Source organism: Mytilus galloprovincialis, chromosome 4, assembly GCF_965363235.1.
Source record: "Mytilus galloprovincialis chromosome 4, xbMytGall1.hap1.1, whole genome shotgun sequence".
In the NCBI taxonomy this organism is placed as follows: Eukaryota; Metazoa; Mollusca; class Bivalvia; order Mytilida; family Mytilidae; genus Mytilus; species Mytilus galloprovincialis.
The window spans coordinates 67,091,136-67,105,480 of record NC_134841.1 but is presented as its reverse complement, the minus strand read 5'-3'; the positions used below and the strand labels follow the sequence as shown (position 1 = coordinate 67,105,480).

Below are 14,345 nucleotides of genomic sequence, written 5' to 3'. Positions count from 1 at the left end.
TATGGGTGAAATCATTTCGTTTCAGTGCTGCACAGTTATGGAATTACCTGTCAAACCACATTAAACAGGAACATTCTCTAACTCAATTTTCCAATCTAATACAGACCTGGAATGGCAGCTCATGCCAATGTAATGTATGCATGGTATGCCATTAGTGCTTTGGGATTTGAGTACATCCGATTGGTGTGGTCGTTTGGTGTTTACGTCATTAAAGCTGTGACACGATTTATCATCGGTGTTTATATTCTACTAGTAAGTCTAAAAATAAACATCAGAAGGGAATTTATTCCAAAAGATTTCCAACCGTCAATCAAGTTGTCGAAAAATGAACAAGCATCTATGACATGACGGAAGACATATCTAGTATAATTAAGCTGTGTGTTATCACGACAGAATTATCCGGTCTTCAGGGTACGTTTACTTTTACAATACATTTGGTTCCTTGAAGACATGTTGTTTCATTTCTTTTAATTGGATCCAGACCAATTTTGAAAATTAGTTAACTCTTTAACAGAATGTTGACAGTATGAATTCATCTTTATTTCCATGTAATGTGATTGTGACTTGTTTTAAAATTAAAATAATACGACGAAATTGGTGTCGAAGACAACATTGCAATTTTCATTTGCTTTTGTGCCGATGCTGGTAATACCTTTTACGACTTACAGTCCACCAGAAGCGGTATTTACCCAATGCTAAAATTGAAATAACTCATTATGTATTTGTTTATCCAAAGCGCTTCAACAAAATGGGTTTGACTCAGATCGAAATCAACCACAAAAGCAACTAATAAAAAGTTCCGATTTAAGAGCGCTCACAGTTTTTCATGAAATCTTTTTTTAAACCCTTTACAATCTGAAAAAAGACCATGTTTTCAAGACATTGGTGCTAAGACCCTCAACTTTGTAAATGACTTATAATTATTTTTTTTTAATGTTATGGATATAAGATTATCGCGACCGTGTACTCATTAAAAAGGAGGCACAAGGTACCAATGGGTCGACATTCAAAACTCATGGCATTTTTTTTTAGTAAGACTTTTATTTTTCCGCTTAGCTTCTCAAAAAAAACCCCAGAGAAAGACAGAAAATCTAAATTGGCTCCGGGCAGTTCAGTGGATAAAGCTAACAAGATAACATTATGTATATCAATTAAAAAAAGTGTAAGTCATACATATCAAAGCGCAGTCACGGTTTGTGAACACTTTAAATGAGTATGATTAGACTGAAAAATGTGGGAGATTCATTTGCCTAGTCGAAACATCTACAAGTAGTCAGTCCCCCTTCCCCTTTTGCCCTCGTCTCTAACGCCTGTTATTTTGAACAGGCACTTTAATCCATTTTCTGAATCAATTCAAGGATCGGCAAGCCATCAGATCTTGGGTTCATCGGAGGTAATAGTACGTCAGTACTTTGGTTGTTGTTTACCCCTATGACGTTTGTCATTTCAACACCTCAGTTAACGTCTTGTAGGAGGTCAATTGACAACTCAATTATGTGTACTTCGTCATTCATAAATACTCCGTTAAGTAATTCATAAATACAGAAATGCTTATATCCTCAAAATAATGATATGAATGACTGTTATTGACTATTAAAACATAAACAAATGAACCTTTAGTTATCCCTTTAGATACTTTGAAATTTCTTATATAAAGATATATATTCTCATGTTTCGTAACTGAGCAAAGTACGAATAATCGGTTCGATCGAGTTTTCGTGCCATTTAAGGTAAACACACCCGCGGTACTATATGTTTCCCATTCATCAATCATGGATGACAACATTAGTTCGAATTTTGATTGGTTTAATGTTTCTTACAAATTTTTTTATAAGTTTCTGAACTTCCTATTTACTTTATATATTTGTATGATCAATCTGAGAATCTTCAGAATTAAAGACTACTGCCATACAATCAAGTTGATACACATTATACAGGTACTTCAATCGTGAAATTCTAGTTTGAACTAAATTTTGAAAAACGGTTAGAAATTGGACAATGTATTCGAGTTTACGGTTAGAAATAGGACAATGTATTCGAGTTTAATGACGATAGGCTGTAATATCGACTAAAATTCTTTTCTTTTAAACTTTAGAAAGAATTGAATTGAAAATTTCAAATTGAGAAGACGAATGAATGAGAAATTATTATTGAAATATAAGGAAAAAGTATCTTTGACGTACTTATGTATGCTAATTTCCGAATACAAATGTATGCTAAATTCCGAATATAATTATTTTTCAGGCAACAATGAAACCAACATATTTCCTTGGACTATTTTTATTAGCGATATTGATAACACCAATTCGTGCTCCTCTCCGTAAGTATGATTTAGTTTGTTTACAATGATTTAGTTTTTTTTTAATATTTGTCTTTATTTGTTTAGATTTTCAGTTTCAAATTTTTTACTTAGAGCATAGCAATATTGTTTCACCAGGTTATAACAATTGAAACCAAACAGCTAACTGTAATGTTTGAAATACAAGAGATGGAATTCGGCATATTTTACTACTCTTTTGAACAGCGGTATACTACTGTTGTCTTTATTTACTACCACTTGTGGTTCAGTCAATTTTCTCCGCAATCTGTTACGCCGTCAGATAGTCAATACTTAGTCAAAGATGAGTATTAGTTGATTGATTAACGTCCAGTGGCAAATATTTCATGTATTTTCTGGACGACTTATAAATGAAACTAGACTTTTGAAATAAAATATAAAAGGGAAGCTAACGTAAATATTCTAACAAAACATACATGTTTTGATATCGTTCCTTGTCCTGTAAAATCAGCCAGTAAAATCTCTTCTCAAATCAGATAAAATCATCGACTAGACTTAAAATGAAACACGAACCTTAAATACATGGTTATTATTCCCCTAGGTTTCCGTCAAAAGGGTAGATGATATATATGGTGTTCCTTTGAACTAGCATGAATATCTAAACTCTCCAAGATCCTTATATTTTGCGATTAAAGGTTGAGATCCTGCAACTTGTAGTTTTTAATAGATGTGACACCTACGCGGGAACACTTTGCGATTAAAGGTTGAGATCCTGCAACTTATAGTAATGTATTGATGCGACACTTACGCGGGAACAATCGCAGATGGTTATATATTAATTTCATTGGTTTTTGATTTTGATGATCTCTTGGACCAATGTTTGAACTTTAAAAACGTATTTCACTCCGAGAACTATTTGGTTTCATTGCCTTTTTATTCCTTGCTTCAATAAACTCTACTAACTTTTTTTTACAAATCGTTCACATGTATAGGCTTGGCTACCAGAAAATAACTTTAATTAAGTTCCATAGTGACCATTTAGTCCAAATAATATTGGCCTAGGCTACCGGAAAATATCATTAATTAAGTTCCTTAGTGACCATTTAGTCCAAATAATAATGACGTCTTGAAAAGCTATTTTTTTTTTGCTTTGACGCAATAAGGCGTCACAACTTAAAATTTAAAAAATAGCCTTTTATTATTATTTGGATTCAGTGACCATTACATTTCATTAAATAAATATTTTGAGCTAAAGAGTGAACATTTTAATATGTAACTTTTACCTATTAAGTTTAATTCACGCACATGTTTATTTCTTTATAGCTGCACTTTTACCTCTCGTTGCAATGTTTGGAGCTGGGTCTTTACTTGGACCAAAGATAATGGGTGGAGGAGGATTTTTCGGAGGGGGGAAAAGCGAACCACAAACAACTTACATTCATCTCCCACAGTCATCATCATCTGGTAGTAGCTATGACAGTTATGGTGGATATCCTGCATACGGTGGAATGCCAAGTTATGGCATGGGCATGGGAGGAGGAATGATGGGTGGCATGGGTGGCATGCCAAGCTATGGAGGAATGCAAGGAGGAATGGGTGGAGGTAATTACATGCAACAAGGAGGAGGTAGTATGGGAGGAGGATTCGGAGGCGGGCAATATGATTTCGCTGGAAAACGCAGAAGGAGGTCTTTAAGACAAAGACGATCAGCAAATGTAAGCATTTTAATTACCTTTTATATAGATATATCATTTCATATTTTAAGTTTTATCGTCATTTAAACTGAAGCAGAAATAATAACAGCTTCTAAAGTTCTTTGAATCAATACTGGGGTTAATCCAATGAAAGTATATATCAATTCTATTAGATAAACCAAGGAAGCAGCATCATCTGATTCATGCTGCATGCATTACTATAATGGGCTACCTTTGTAGTTGAAAAATTTTACTGACGAATATGTCACCAAAATTTTATAGTAGCATGCCTGAGCACACACAGTTCTAGGCGTAAAAAAAGGTTTTCTACATATCATGTTATACGTTATCCGATGCACCAAATATAGATACCCCTTTAATATGTAAATAATATTTTAAAAACTTTACCCCGAAAAGTATTCCACAATTGTGCGGGTGTGAAAATGATGGACTAAAGTATACTCGTATTTGTTAATCATTTGTATATATATTGAAATGTAGAAACTGGCAGTAGAATATCCGGACATATAAGAAATAAAACAACCTTCTTAAATAATGCCATCCCTCAGACAGTCATAATATCTCATAGTATGCTCTATCAAACAAAGACACTAGTTTCAATATGTCTCTATCGTTTATCTCGCATTTTATCATCCCTGGGTCTTTTATAGCCGACAATATCGAATGGGTTTCTCTCATTGTTGAAGTCTGTACGGTTGCTTATAAATTCACACACCCCGACTTCGTATAGAATCTGGTGGATAGTTGTCTTATAGGCAATCATACCATATCTCCTTTTTATATAATGGCTTACTTGCTTTTTTTCTTGCAGATGTTTAGACCATTGGTTTAAGTGGATCGTAGACAATGAAACAATTGACTAACAAGATCGCAGAAATCTAGTAATTAATAATAAAAATGTAAAGGCTTTAACTGTTGTACAGTGAATGCGACTTCTTCGGAAATACGCTGATTATGAAACATGGTATATCTTACTGACGTAGCTTTCCCAAGCCGGTTTGTGAAGAGGTTTGTCTTACTACACAAAGATATAGTGCTTGTAGTAAGACGATGAGGGCAGATATCGAACGGGTACACACAGAATTATTTTTTACTTGTAAATAAATATACGTTTTTTTAATTTGTATGTTATTACTGTCTGGTCAGATGGGAGCAAAGAAACTGCAGAGACACTTTGAAAAACAAAACACGTATTGATTTTCTAGCCTACTTAATATGAAAACAAGAAAATACGGTATGATTGCCAATGAGAAACTATTCATCAAAGATAGTTTAATTTTTATGAATATATATGTAACAGAGCCTAGTTGAATTTGACCTTTTGAGAGGTTTATAGCTAGCAAAAAAAAAAAGGTTTAATCCACCATTTACTACACAAGAAAATGCCTGTACTAAGTCAAGAATAGACAGTTTCTCGCTGCATTGAAGACCCATTGGTGGCCTTCGGCTGTTATTTCTGCTCTTATGTCGGGTTGTTGTCTTTTTGACCCATTCCCCATTGTCATGCTTAATTTTATTTAGTTTTTATCCATCCGTTTGAAGTGTTTGAGCTTTTGATTTTGCCATTTGGTTAGGGACTTTCCGTTTTGAATTTTCCTCGGAGTTCGGTATTTTTGTTATTTTACTTTTTAGTTTATTCTCGATTTAGATCATTACGTGACGACCATTTATCTGGTATGGTGGATTGTTTTTGTTATTTAGATAAATTGCTTCATTATAAATTTATTGAAAATGTGTTTGTTCCAGAAGGGAAGTGACCAAATTTGATTCCACTAAAAAATAAATTAATTAAAATTTAAAAGAAATAATTGTTTCCGAATGAAAGTGAAATATATATAGATACATATAAGTGTACCGGCAAATATCTCAAATACTGTCCATCAGTAGTAAGACATTTATTCCAAGTAAAAACAATTATCGCTGACTATGTGGTATGGGGTTTTCTCATTTTTGAAGGTCGTACTGTGACATATAGATGATAATGTCTGTGTCATTTTGGTCTCTTGTGGAGAGTTGTCATTGTCAATCATACCACATCTTTTTCTTTTTATATTAAAGCAACTTTCATAGGAAAATGTTCTGTATTTGCACCTTCTGACAAAGCAGCCAACAACGTTGACATATGTATATATATTATACTGTAAAACTAAAAACTGTAATTAAAAATTCGATCAAGTACTTTCTCACTTACAAATTCTTCTGGAAAAAAATATTATATAGGAACACACTTTAATATTGATGAGCTGAATGCTTAGTACTCCTGCACACCTGCAGAAAGTTGGCTTTATCAATTACACAAGAAAACTTATTATTTTCGCTTCATATCTAAATGTTAAACTTCATATTGTTCGGTTCTTCTGGCCTATGCTCTTACGATCATCAAGAGATTCGTTTAGAAATGTTGTGAAGAAGCTTCTATTAATAGTATATTATATAATTTGTTTATGGAGTGTTAAAAACTCTATTGAAAAGTCTTCTATAAGCTGCTATTCTTAGAAGGTGTCTGTCTCCGTTGGGTTTAGATTCCAATATTCTGTTGAATACAATACGAAGCAATTATGTTTTCAATAAAATGGTCTTGGATAAATTGTTTCATAATACAAAATTCAGCCAAGTGGGAATAATTGGATAATTTTTTAAAGTATTCAAACGATGATCCTTTTGTACAGGATTTTATACTGAACAATATTAGCTATATATATGTTTGTTTTATTTGTTGGTTGTTAATATTCCTTAATTCTAAAAACATTCACCGATTTTCACTTGTGAAGCCTGGGTATTATCAGAGACATATAATGAAAAAATATATGGGCTGATTATATAGAGAATAACCAGAGCAGACTGCATCGACCCCTCTAAGACAGTCAGTGAAAATTTCTAGATATGTCACTCACGGCCACTTCATGTATATTGACATACACGCTTTGTGTATTATATCAACAAAATCGGGGTTTTAATGGGGTCACGGTTGGGGGGGGGGGGGGTACACAAATCACTGATTTGTTAGTATCAATACAATAGCGAATAATGACTGTGTTTATCTTGACAACAACTGATAGTGCTTTTACTCCTCCTTCCATTTCGGAAAGATGATTGATTTGTTGTTAGGAAAATAGTTCATGCATGCATTTTCTAGAGGATGCAAGCTGTATACATGCCAAGCAGCTATATAATTATATACCGATTGGTCATTATTGGTATCAAAAATAATGTTTTACCTTTGATTTTTTTATTGTCTTTCTTTCAAGATATATATACTTTGACTGTGACGTTAAGGATGTTTGCTTATCATGTTTTGGATTTTTTTTTTTAGATTTTCGGAATCCTCTGGTTTTATCCATTTGAATGCCTTAAAAAATTTTGCCCATGAACCCCCATTTTTCTTTTTATAGATCTTTTACATGTATAATTATAAGCTATTTGTAAAAGTCTTATAAAATCTTATTTATTTTTTGATAGTATTTGAGAACTTTAACTGGTCAATGATAAAGTTATGAAAAGTCATTTTATTAATTTCATCATGCAAATAATTCGGATGGGGAGGTGGGTAACCCGTTGCATTTGAAATTAATAAAATGAATATTTTTCACATTTACATATATTAAGATTCAATAAAACACTTCGCATTCATTATTGTAAATCTTTCATTTTATACGTATTTTTTTCTAAATGCTAACATTGTCTCGCTGTTTTACACGGCTAATAGTTTCATGCTATGGTAAAGGCCCCTCTCTTTTTCTTTGGGAAGAAAGAGGGGGAATTATTATCGCACGAAAAAGATGCTATTGTTGGTCCTTGTGGACGGCCTCACTGGTTTTGAGAAGAAAACAGCGCTATCCATTTGTTTGTATATGCGTCAGTATTCACCTCAGAAGCTAACAAAACCTTTAAATAGACTTATTAAGAAGGTATATAGTTACAATACTGTTGTCAGGTCATTAAAGATTGCATATTTTGGAGTTAATATTGATTCACTTATAGGGTCTTTGCATCGGAACTAAACACATTGATTTAAAAACCAGTTGGAACTTGCTGGCATGACACGGGTTATGTTCTTCTCATATATGTTATGATGGTATGATACTAAACCCCCTCATGGGGAGGATTGTGCGTATTGTTATACGTTTACTTTTCTGCATTGGCTAGAGGTATTGAGGGAGGGTTGAGATCTCACAAACATGTTTAACCCCGCCGCATTTTTGCGCCTGTCCCAAGTCAGGAGCCTCTGGCCTTTGTTAGTCTTGTATTATTTTAACTTTTAGTTTCTTGTGTACAAATTGGAGTTAAGCAGGCATTTATTATCACTAAACTAGTATATATTTGTTTAGGGGCCAGCTGAAGGACGCTTCCTGGTGCGGGAATTTCTCGTTGCATTGAAGACCTGCTGGTGACCTTCTGCTGTTGTCTGCTATATGATCGGGTTGTTGTCTCTTTGGCACATTCCCCATTTCCATTCTCAATTTTATTATAGTGTTGGGATACCCCCCCCCCCTCCAAAAAAAAAAAGAGAGAAAAAGTAAAATATGTCAATGATGACCACGAAGGCAGAGTAGGGAATTCATAAACAAGGTCAAATAAATTAGTAAAACCGCTGTGGAAACTAAACTTGAAATTGATAGAAAATAGCAAATGCAAGTTTTTTGTAGTATATTTTAATTCATATGACATAGAAAAACGGGAAAATTTTTAGGTAAAAATTTTACGGATATTTGAAAAGGGCTTAACTATTGCTCGGTCCACAAATATCTATGAAATGACCTTGGTTAAAGTATTGTAGTCCACAATACGACATCGATGAATAATGAGCAGAATTATTACGGTATAGTCTTAACCAGTCCCGAGATAACCAAATGAATAGAAATTAAACCAGATGCTCCGCAGGGCGCAGCTTTATACGACCACAGAGGTCGAACCCTGAACAGCTGCGGCAAGTATGGACACAACATTCAAGCTTGATACAGCTCTGAATTTGGATTGTGATTAAATAGTTGACACAATATAGGTTTCTGGCACATAATGAATGTGGTCTAAGAACTTACTTAAAAACTTAAAAAATTTAAATTGGACATTTACCTATTATGGTCCAATATCCAAAATCTAAATACATGGTTAGATTCAGCATACCATAGAACCCCAAGAATTCAATTTTTGTTGAAATCAAACAAAGTTTAATTTTTGACCCTTTGGACCTTAATGTAGACCAATTTGAAAACGGGACAATACTGTGCAATTGAATATTTCTTACTATTGCGCAAAACTGTGCAATTGAAAATTTCTTGCTATTGTGCAATTAGATATTTCTTGCTATTGCTGTTCCCTCAAGATGCTTTGTCGTTTCCACAAGATAGTTATCCCATTCCCATGTTGTTCCCTCAACATAGCTATGTAATTGTATTGATATGATAAGATTGTATTGTCTTCTACATTTGAAAACGTCTGATCTTAAAACTTGGTGTACTATTCACTGTTATATAATTCAAAACTAACTCAAAATAGATTAGCTTGTCGGGTGAGGCATGTATAGCAGAAGACGCTCACTCTGTTGACCTGAGGTTTGGCAAATACCTAAATATTCTTAACAAGTGTGAACACAGATGAGTGTGGATAGTATTGTTTATTTTTTATACATAAATAAGGCCGTTAGTTTTCTCGTTTGAATTGTTTTACATTGTCATTTCGGGGCCTTTTATAGCTGATAATGGGGTATTGGCTTTGCTCATTGTTGATGGCCATATGGTGACCTGTAGTTGTTAATTTCTGTGTCATTTTGGTCTCTTGTGGAGAATTGTCTCATTGGCAATCATACCACATCTTTTTTTATATGTATTTGCTTACTATTTATATTATTTTGACATTGTGGTGGATCATCAGTATCATAGTAAAAAAAATTGTTAAAATGTTCCTCATATTAGATACATTTATTGGTTTTTAGTAATGACAATACCTGACATGATGCTTGGGGCTATATGAACTAGGAAGAGAACCTTTGTGCCGATTTTTTATCAATTCTTTGATAATATCCCCTCCAAATCTGGTCGAAGCAAAGAAAAATTTTGATCAAAATGACAATGATTTCACCAAATGAACCTTTGTGAGCATGCTTCAAAGACTCAAAACTGCTCCAAAAGTAATCTGATAGAATCAGTGGCGGATCCAGAACTTTGCCTAAGGGGGGCCCGCTGACTGACCTAAGGGGGTGGGGGGGCGCTCCAGTCATGCTTCAATGATTCCCTATATAATCAACCAAATTTTTCCCACGAAAGGGGGGGCCCGGGCCCCCCAGGCCCCCCCCCCCTGGATCCGCCTATGAGAATTTCAAACATGTCAAGTGGATATTATCAACAGCTTAATTAGTCTTTATATACATGTATGTCTAAATATCTAAAAAGTAATAGTATTCAAAAGGTTATGCCAATTTATTCTCTTTTCATTTTTTTTTGTTATATGGATACAAATATAAGTGATATATGTACCAATACAGTATTTGTTGTGGTATGAAAGTGTAGTAATTAACATTTACTGTAATAATGAATATAATTCACACAAATTTAGAAAGAAACAAATGAATGAAAAATGTTGAACATGTACAATGAAATATTATTATTATTGACTTTATTTCCTCTTATACAGAGATTATGTCATAACATATATACACATTAGAACAAAACACAAAAAAAAAAAACACAACATATTTAGACAGTTCAAAGTATCAAAGGCACATATTTAAGCAATTTTGATTGTCGCTAATGATCAGCAGTTTGTCGATAAAACAGTTTACATGTGCTGTAGACATGCTGGACACAAAGTTTTGAGAATACAATACTCTCGTCGTTATCAAGCTCGTATATAGTGTCACAGGATAGAAGAGTGGCTGTGAATTCTAGAGACGATAGGCTGTCCATATAGACACTAAACTGGATTGGGTTTATGTTTATAATGTCTCTCCACATTTCATTTCTGTAATCAAGAACAAAATCACATGCGCATTGTATATGTTCTAAAACGTTTGTAAAACAGTTTACCGCATTTTTCACATAGGAGTTGTTCAGCTTCAATACGAACAATAGCGCACAAGTCGATAATGTACTTTGAAGCTACTTTTAAATCTGTATATCTCTTCATAATTATCCATGCTTTATGTAACTAAATGGCTGGATGGATAAGTTTGAAAAAGTTAAAATCGCTGTCGTTTGAAATCCTTTCTAGCCACTTCAATTGTTCAGTCTTGTGAATGTTTTGCGACACTGCATTGTTCCAGACAATATTTGAAGGAAAAGATCCAAGTTCAATGAGATTTACAACATATTGCAATAGATTGTACTTAATAAATAGTCTATACATATCAGGAATGAAACCAAGCTGATTGTCCACACATGTATATTTAAACTCTAGCAGTCTGACCATCATTATCTGCTTTGGTGGGTGAGCTGAGTTCAGTCTACATATAAATCTGCCGAAAAATAAAAGTTTGCATTTATCAATGCAACACTCAACGCAGAGCCATCCAAGAAGGTTGGTACACTTGTCTGATCTGGACCTTTTAGGCAATCCTTGTACTGCTTTACATACGAATCTGTGAGCTCGTTCGAGCAATAGTAATTCAGATTTGGTAAGATTGTTCCACAGTTCGCAACCATATAGTGCCCTCGTATAAGCTAATTGGTTTACAATTTTTAAACATGTAGATGTATTCAAGATAGCTGGATGGACACCAGAGTGTATAATCGAAATAGTAGTTGCACGTAACATATGACACACATTCATCGTTTGTTCCATAGAATTAAAGCTACTCTCTAAGAGAATACCGACATGTATAGTAGATTTGACGATTGGTATTTCTGAACCATTGTATCATATGTGCTTTGTCCAATAAAATATTTGAAATTTGAAAAATAGAAAGAATCTATCAATAGTGTTGCTTTGGCACTTTCCATATAGTAATATATGACTCTTACTGGGTGAAAACTTGAAGGCAACTGGCAAATGTTTATTATGCCGGGTTTGCATTCCTTGGGTTGTAGGAGACATCAGAGCTATATCATCCGCTTGTACAGAACATGAGACTCTTATGTCATAGAGAATTGTACCGTAACTCGTTTTGTTCATTTTACATTAAGTAAGTCGTTGATAAAAAATAAGTAAAGAACGTCTGATAATACACCTCCTTGACGCACTCCTCGTTGTAGTTGAAACCATCTCGTCAGTTAATTATTGAATAAGATTGAGAAATCGATTAGGCCAGATAGGCCTTATAATATTTTTTAAACATAATTGAAGGACCATTTACACTCAGGACCGAGTCATCAGTAGGCAGAACAGATGTGTTAAAACAACCTAGCATCATATTGCTAGTAGCGGGAGTAGCATTGTCAGGTAAATTGTAGTCATTTTTTTCTTTAAATTTGGTCAATGAACAATCGAAATAGAATGCTTTTATCTCCCTATTACTTACCTTGTACATAGAGGTGATACTTCTTTGACAAATCCTTGTACATGAGAGTTGTGTCAAATCTTTATTTCACAAAGAATGAATTGCATAACAATGAATTGAGCTTAAAGCAAAGTACTTTAATAATACACTTAGATAAAGAGCTAAATCCAGTGATATACTTTGTACTACAGGTCCTTCACGAACATCCATGAAAAATCAAATATCCCTCTAATAGACTAGCATTGAAATCCCAGTTTTCTAAAATGGTAGCTAGGTGGAACCTAAAACTAAAAAAATTGAAACAATATATCTTAAATATTTCAAATGCATGCATGTACGTGTAATAATATAAATTCTCCAAAATTCGCTATATTTTTCTTTTTTTTTGCTTTATGTCTTTCAATTACATTCAGTTTAAACTTTTGTGTGGGTTGATGTTTGATTGTTGTACATATTACAACCAGATGCTCCGCAGGATACAGCTTTATACGACCCCAAAATCAATCCCAACCTTCCTTTAGTGCTATTGAACCTTCTGTTTAAAATTTATAAAAATCCATTCACTAAAACTAAAGTTATTGTCTGGAAACTAAATGTGTCTTCGGACGAAGAGACGACGACAACATCATACCATTATACGACGCAAAAACGTTTTGATCAACAGAAAAACCTAACATATTTATGTATGTCCAATACATTATTGGAACTGATTTAATCAAATGACTCTTAGATTCAAGTCACCTAATATCACTTACTATTGTCGGCTGACCAGATAATCTGTCCCACTTTAACTATTGATGTCATACAACAATCCCGTTTCCATTGTGGCATCAGTTATTTTGTATTGTGGAGTCAAAAATTTACAGGAACCTGGGTGGTCATGCGCGTAGCTACGCTTACGTCAAAACGCCTGGGCGTACACTTGAATTTTGAAAATGAAACAAATAATAAACATAGAATAAGAAAAACTGGTCAACAGCACATCAGCCTTGAGCTTCTTTTTTCAATGAATTGTAATTTTGAATAAAAAGGGACTAAATTTACTCAAATAGATCATTTAATATATTTATTCGAATCTTTTGTAAAAGTCTGAATCTACTATGAATTCTACGTACTTTTCTTATATTTAAAGCAATTCACTATCTGCTCAGATTCGATATGCTGTTTGCAGTGGCGTAGCTTGCATGTATGCTCAGATGCTCAAGCATCCACGTCATTTTGCGTAATTTTTTTTTTTAATAAATATATATGATTGCATGTGTTCACAGCAGATACAAACGGTGGTATCCGAATGTTACAAGGATGAGGATTTAAAAATATCGTCCAATCATTTACGAAGCAGTAATCGTGGTCTTTCCTATAGGATCCTTTAGTGAATGTTAACAAGATGGATAAATCGCAAAAAAAGTGTTCTCTACTTTTTCGTGAAAAGTCTACGTCGTACACTGAGCTTGTCGTCGGCTGCGACAAGCATAGCGGGTGGTTATATATGTAACAAGTCCGCATGTTTAGTCTGAAATTGAGCAAAGTTGACAATTAAACCATCATATCCTGATAACGTTTCCTGTGACGCGAAAGACAACGTGATAAAAACTGTATTTGTATAATGGAGTGTTGTCATTTCTTTGCTAATAAGTACCTTCTCCATCTAGTTACAAATATTTTAATTTTATTTTCAAGAAGAGAGTACCTATATCCCAGCATTACACTTATTTTATTTATCGAAGATACAAAATATCTGGAGAAATAACAGCTTCAAAACAAATGCAATTGAATTTCAGTTATAATTTATATTTCCAATGGGTTCAAAATAGATGATCAGGACTTATTTTCGCAATAGTCAAAGACATTGCTGCATGATGATACAAGTTTCACAAAAAGCTGGCAGAAATTGTATACATGACAGTGCTAACAAGACCAG

The 14,345-nt window shown here is 33.8% G+C and overlaps 1 protein-coding gene across 2 annotated transcripts; it reads left to right on the top strand.

The window, feature by feature from the left end:
* The first annotated feature begins 322 nt into the window (after positions 1-322).
* Positions 323-5,113, top strand: LOC143072770 (uncharacterized). Of its 2 annotated transcripts, none has more exons than XM_076247865.1 (4): positions 323-411; positions 2,245-2,320; positions 3,602-3,993; positions 4,805-5,113. In XM_076247865.1, the coding sequence occupies exons 2-4, from the start codon at positions 2,251-2,253 to the stop codon at positions 4,823-4,825; spliced, it is 483 nt and encodes a 160-aa protein (XP_076103980.1). In that variant the 5' UTR covers positions 323-411; positions 2,245-2,250; the 3' UTR covers positions 4,826-5,113. The 2 variants fall into 2 exon arrangements, with proteins under 2 accessions (XP_076103980.1, XP_076103979.1); XM_076247864.1 differs by lacking the exon at positions 323-411 and adding an exon at positions 1,832-1,937.
* Positions 5,114-14,345: the final 9,232 nt, after the last annotated feature.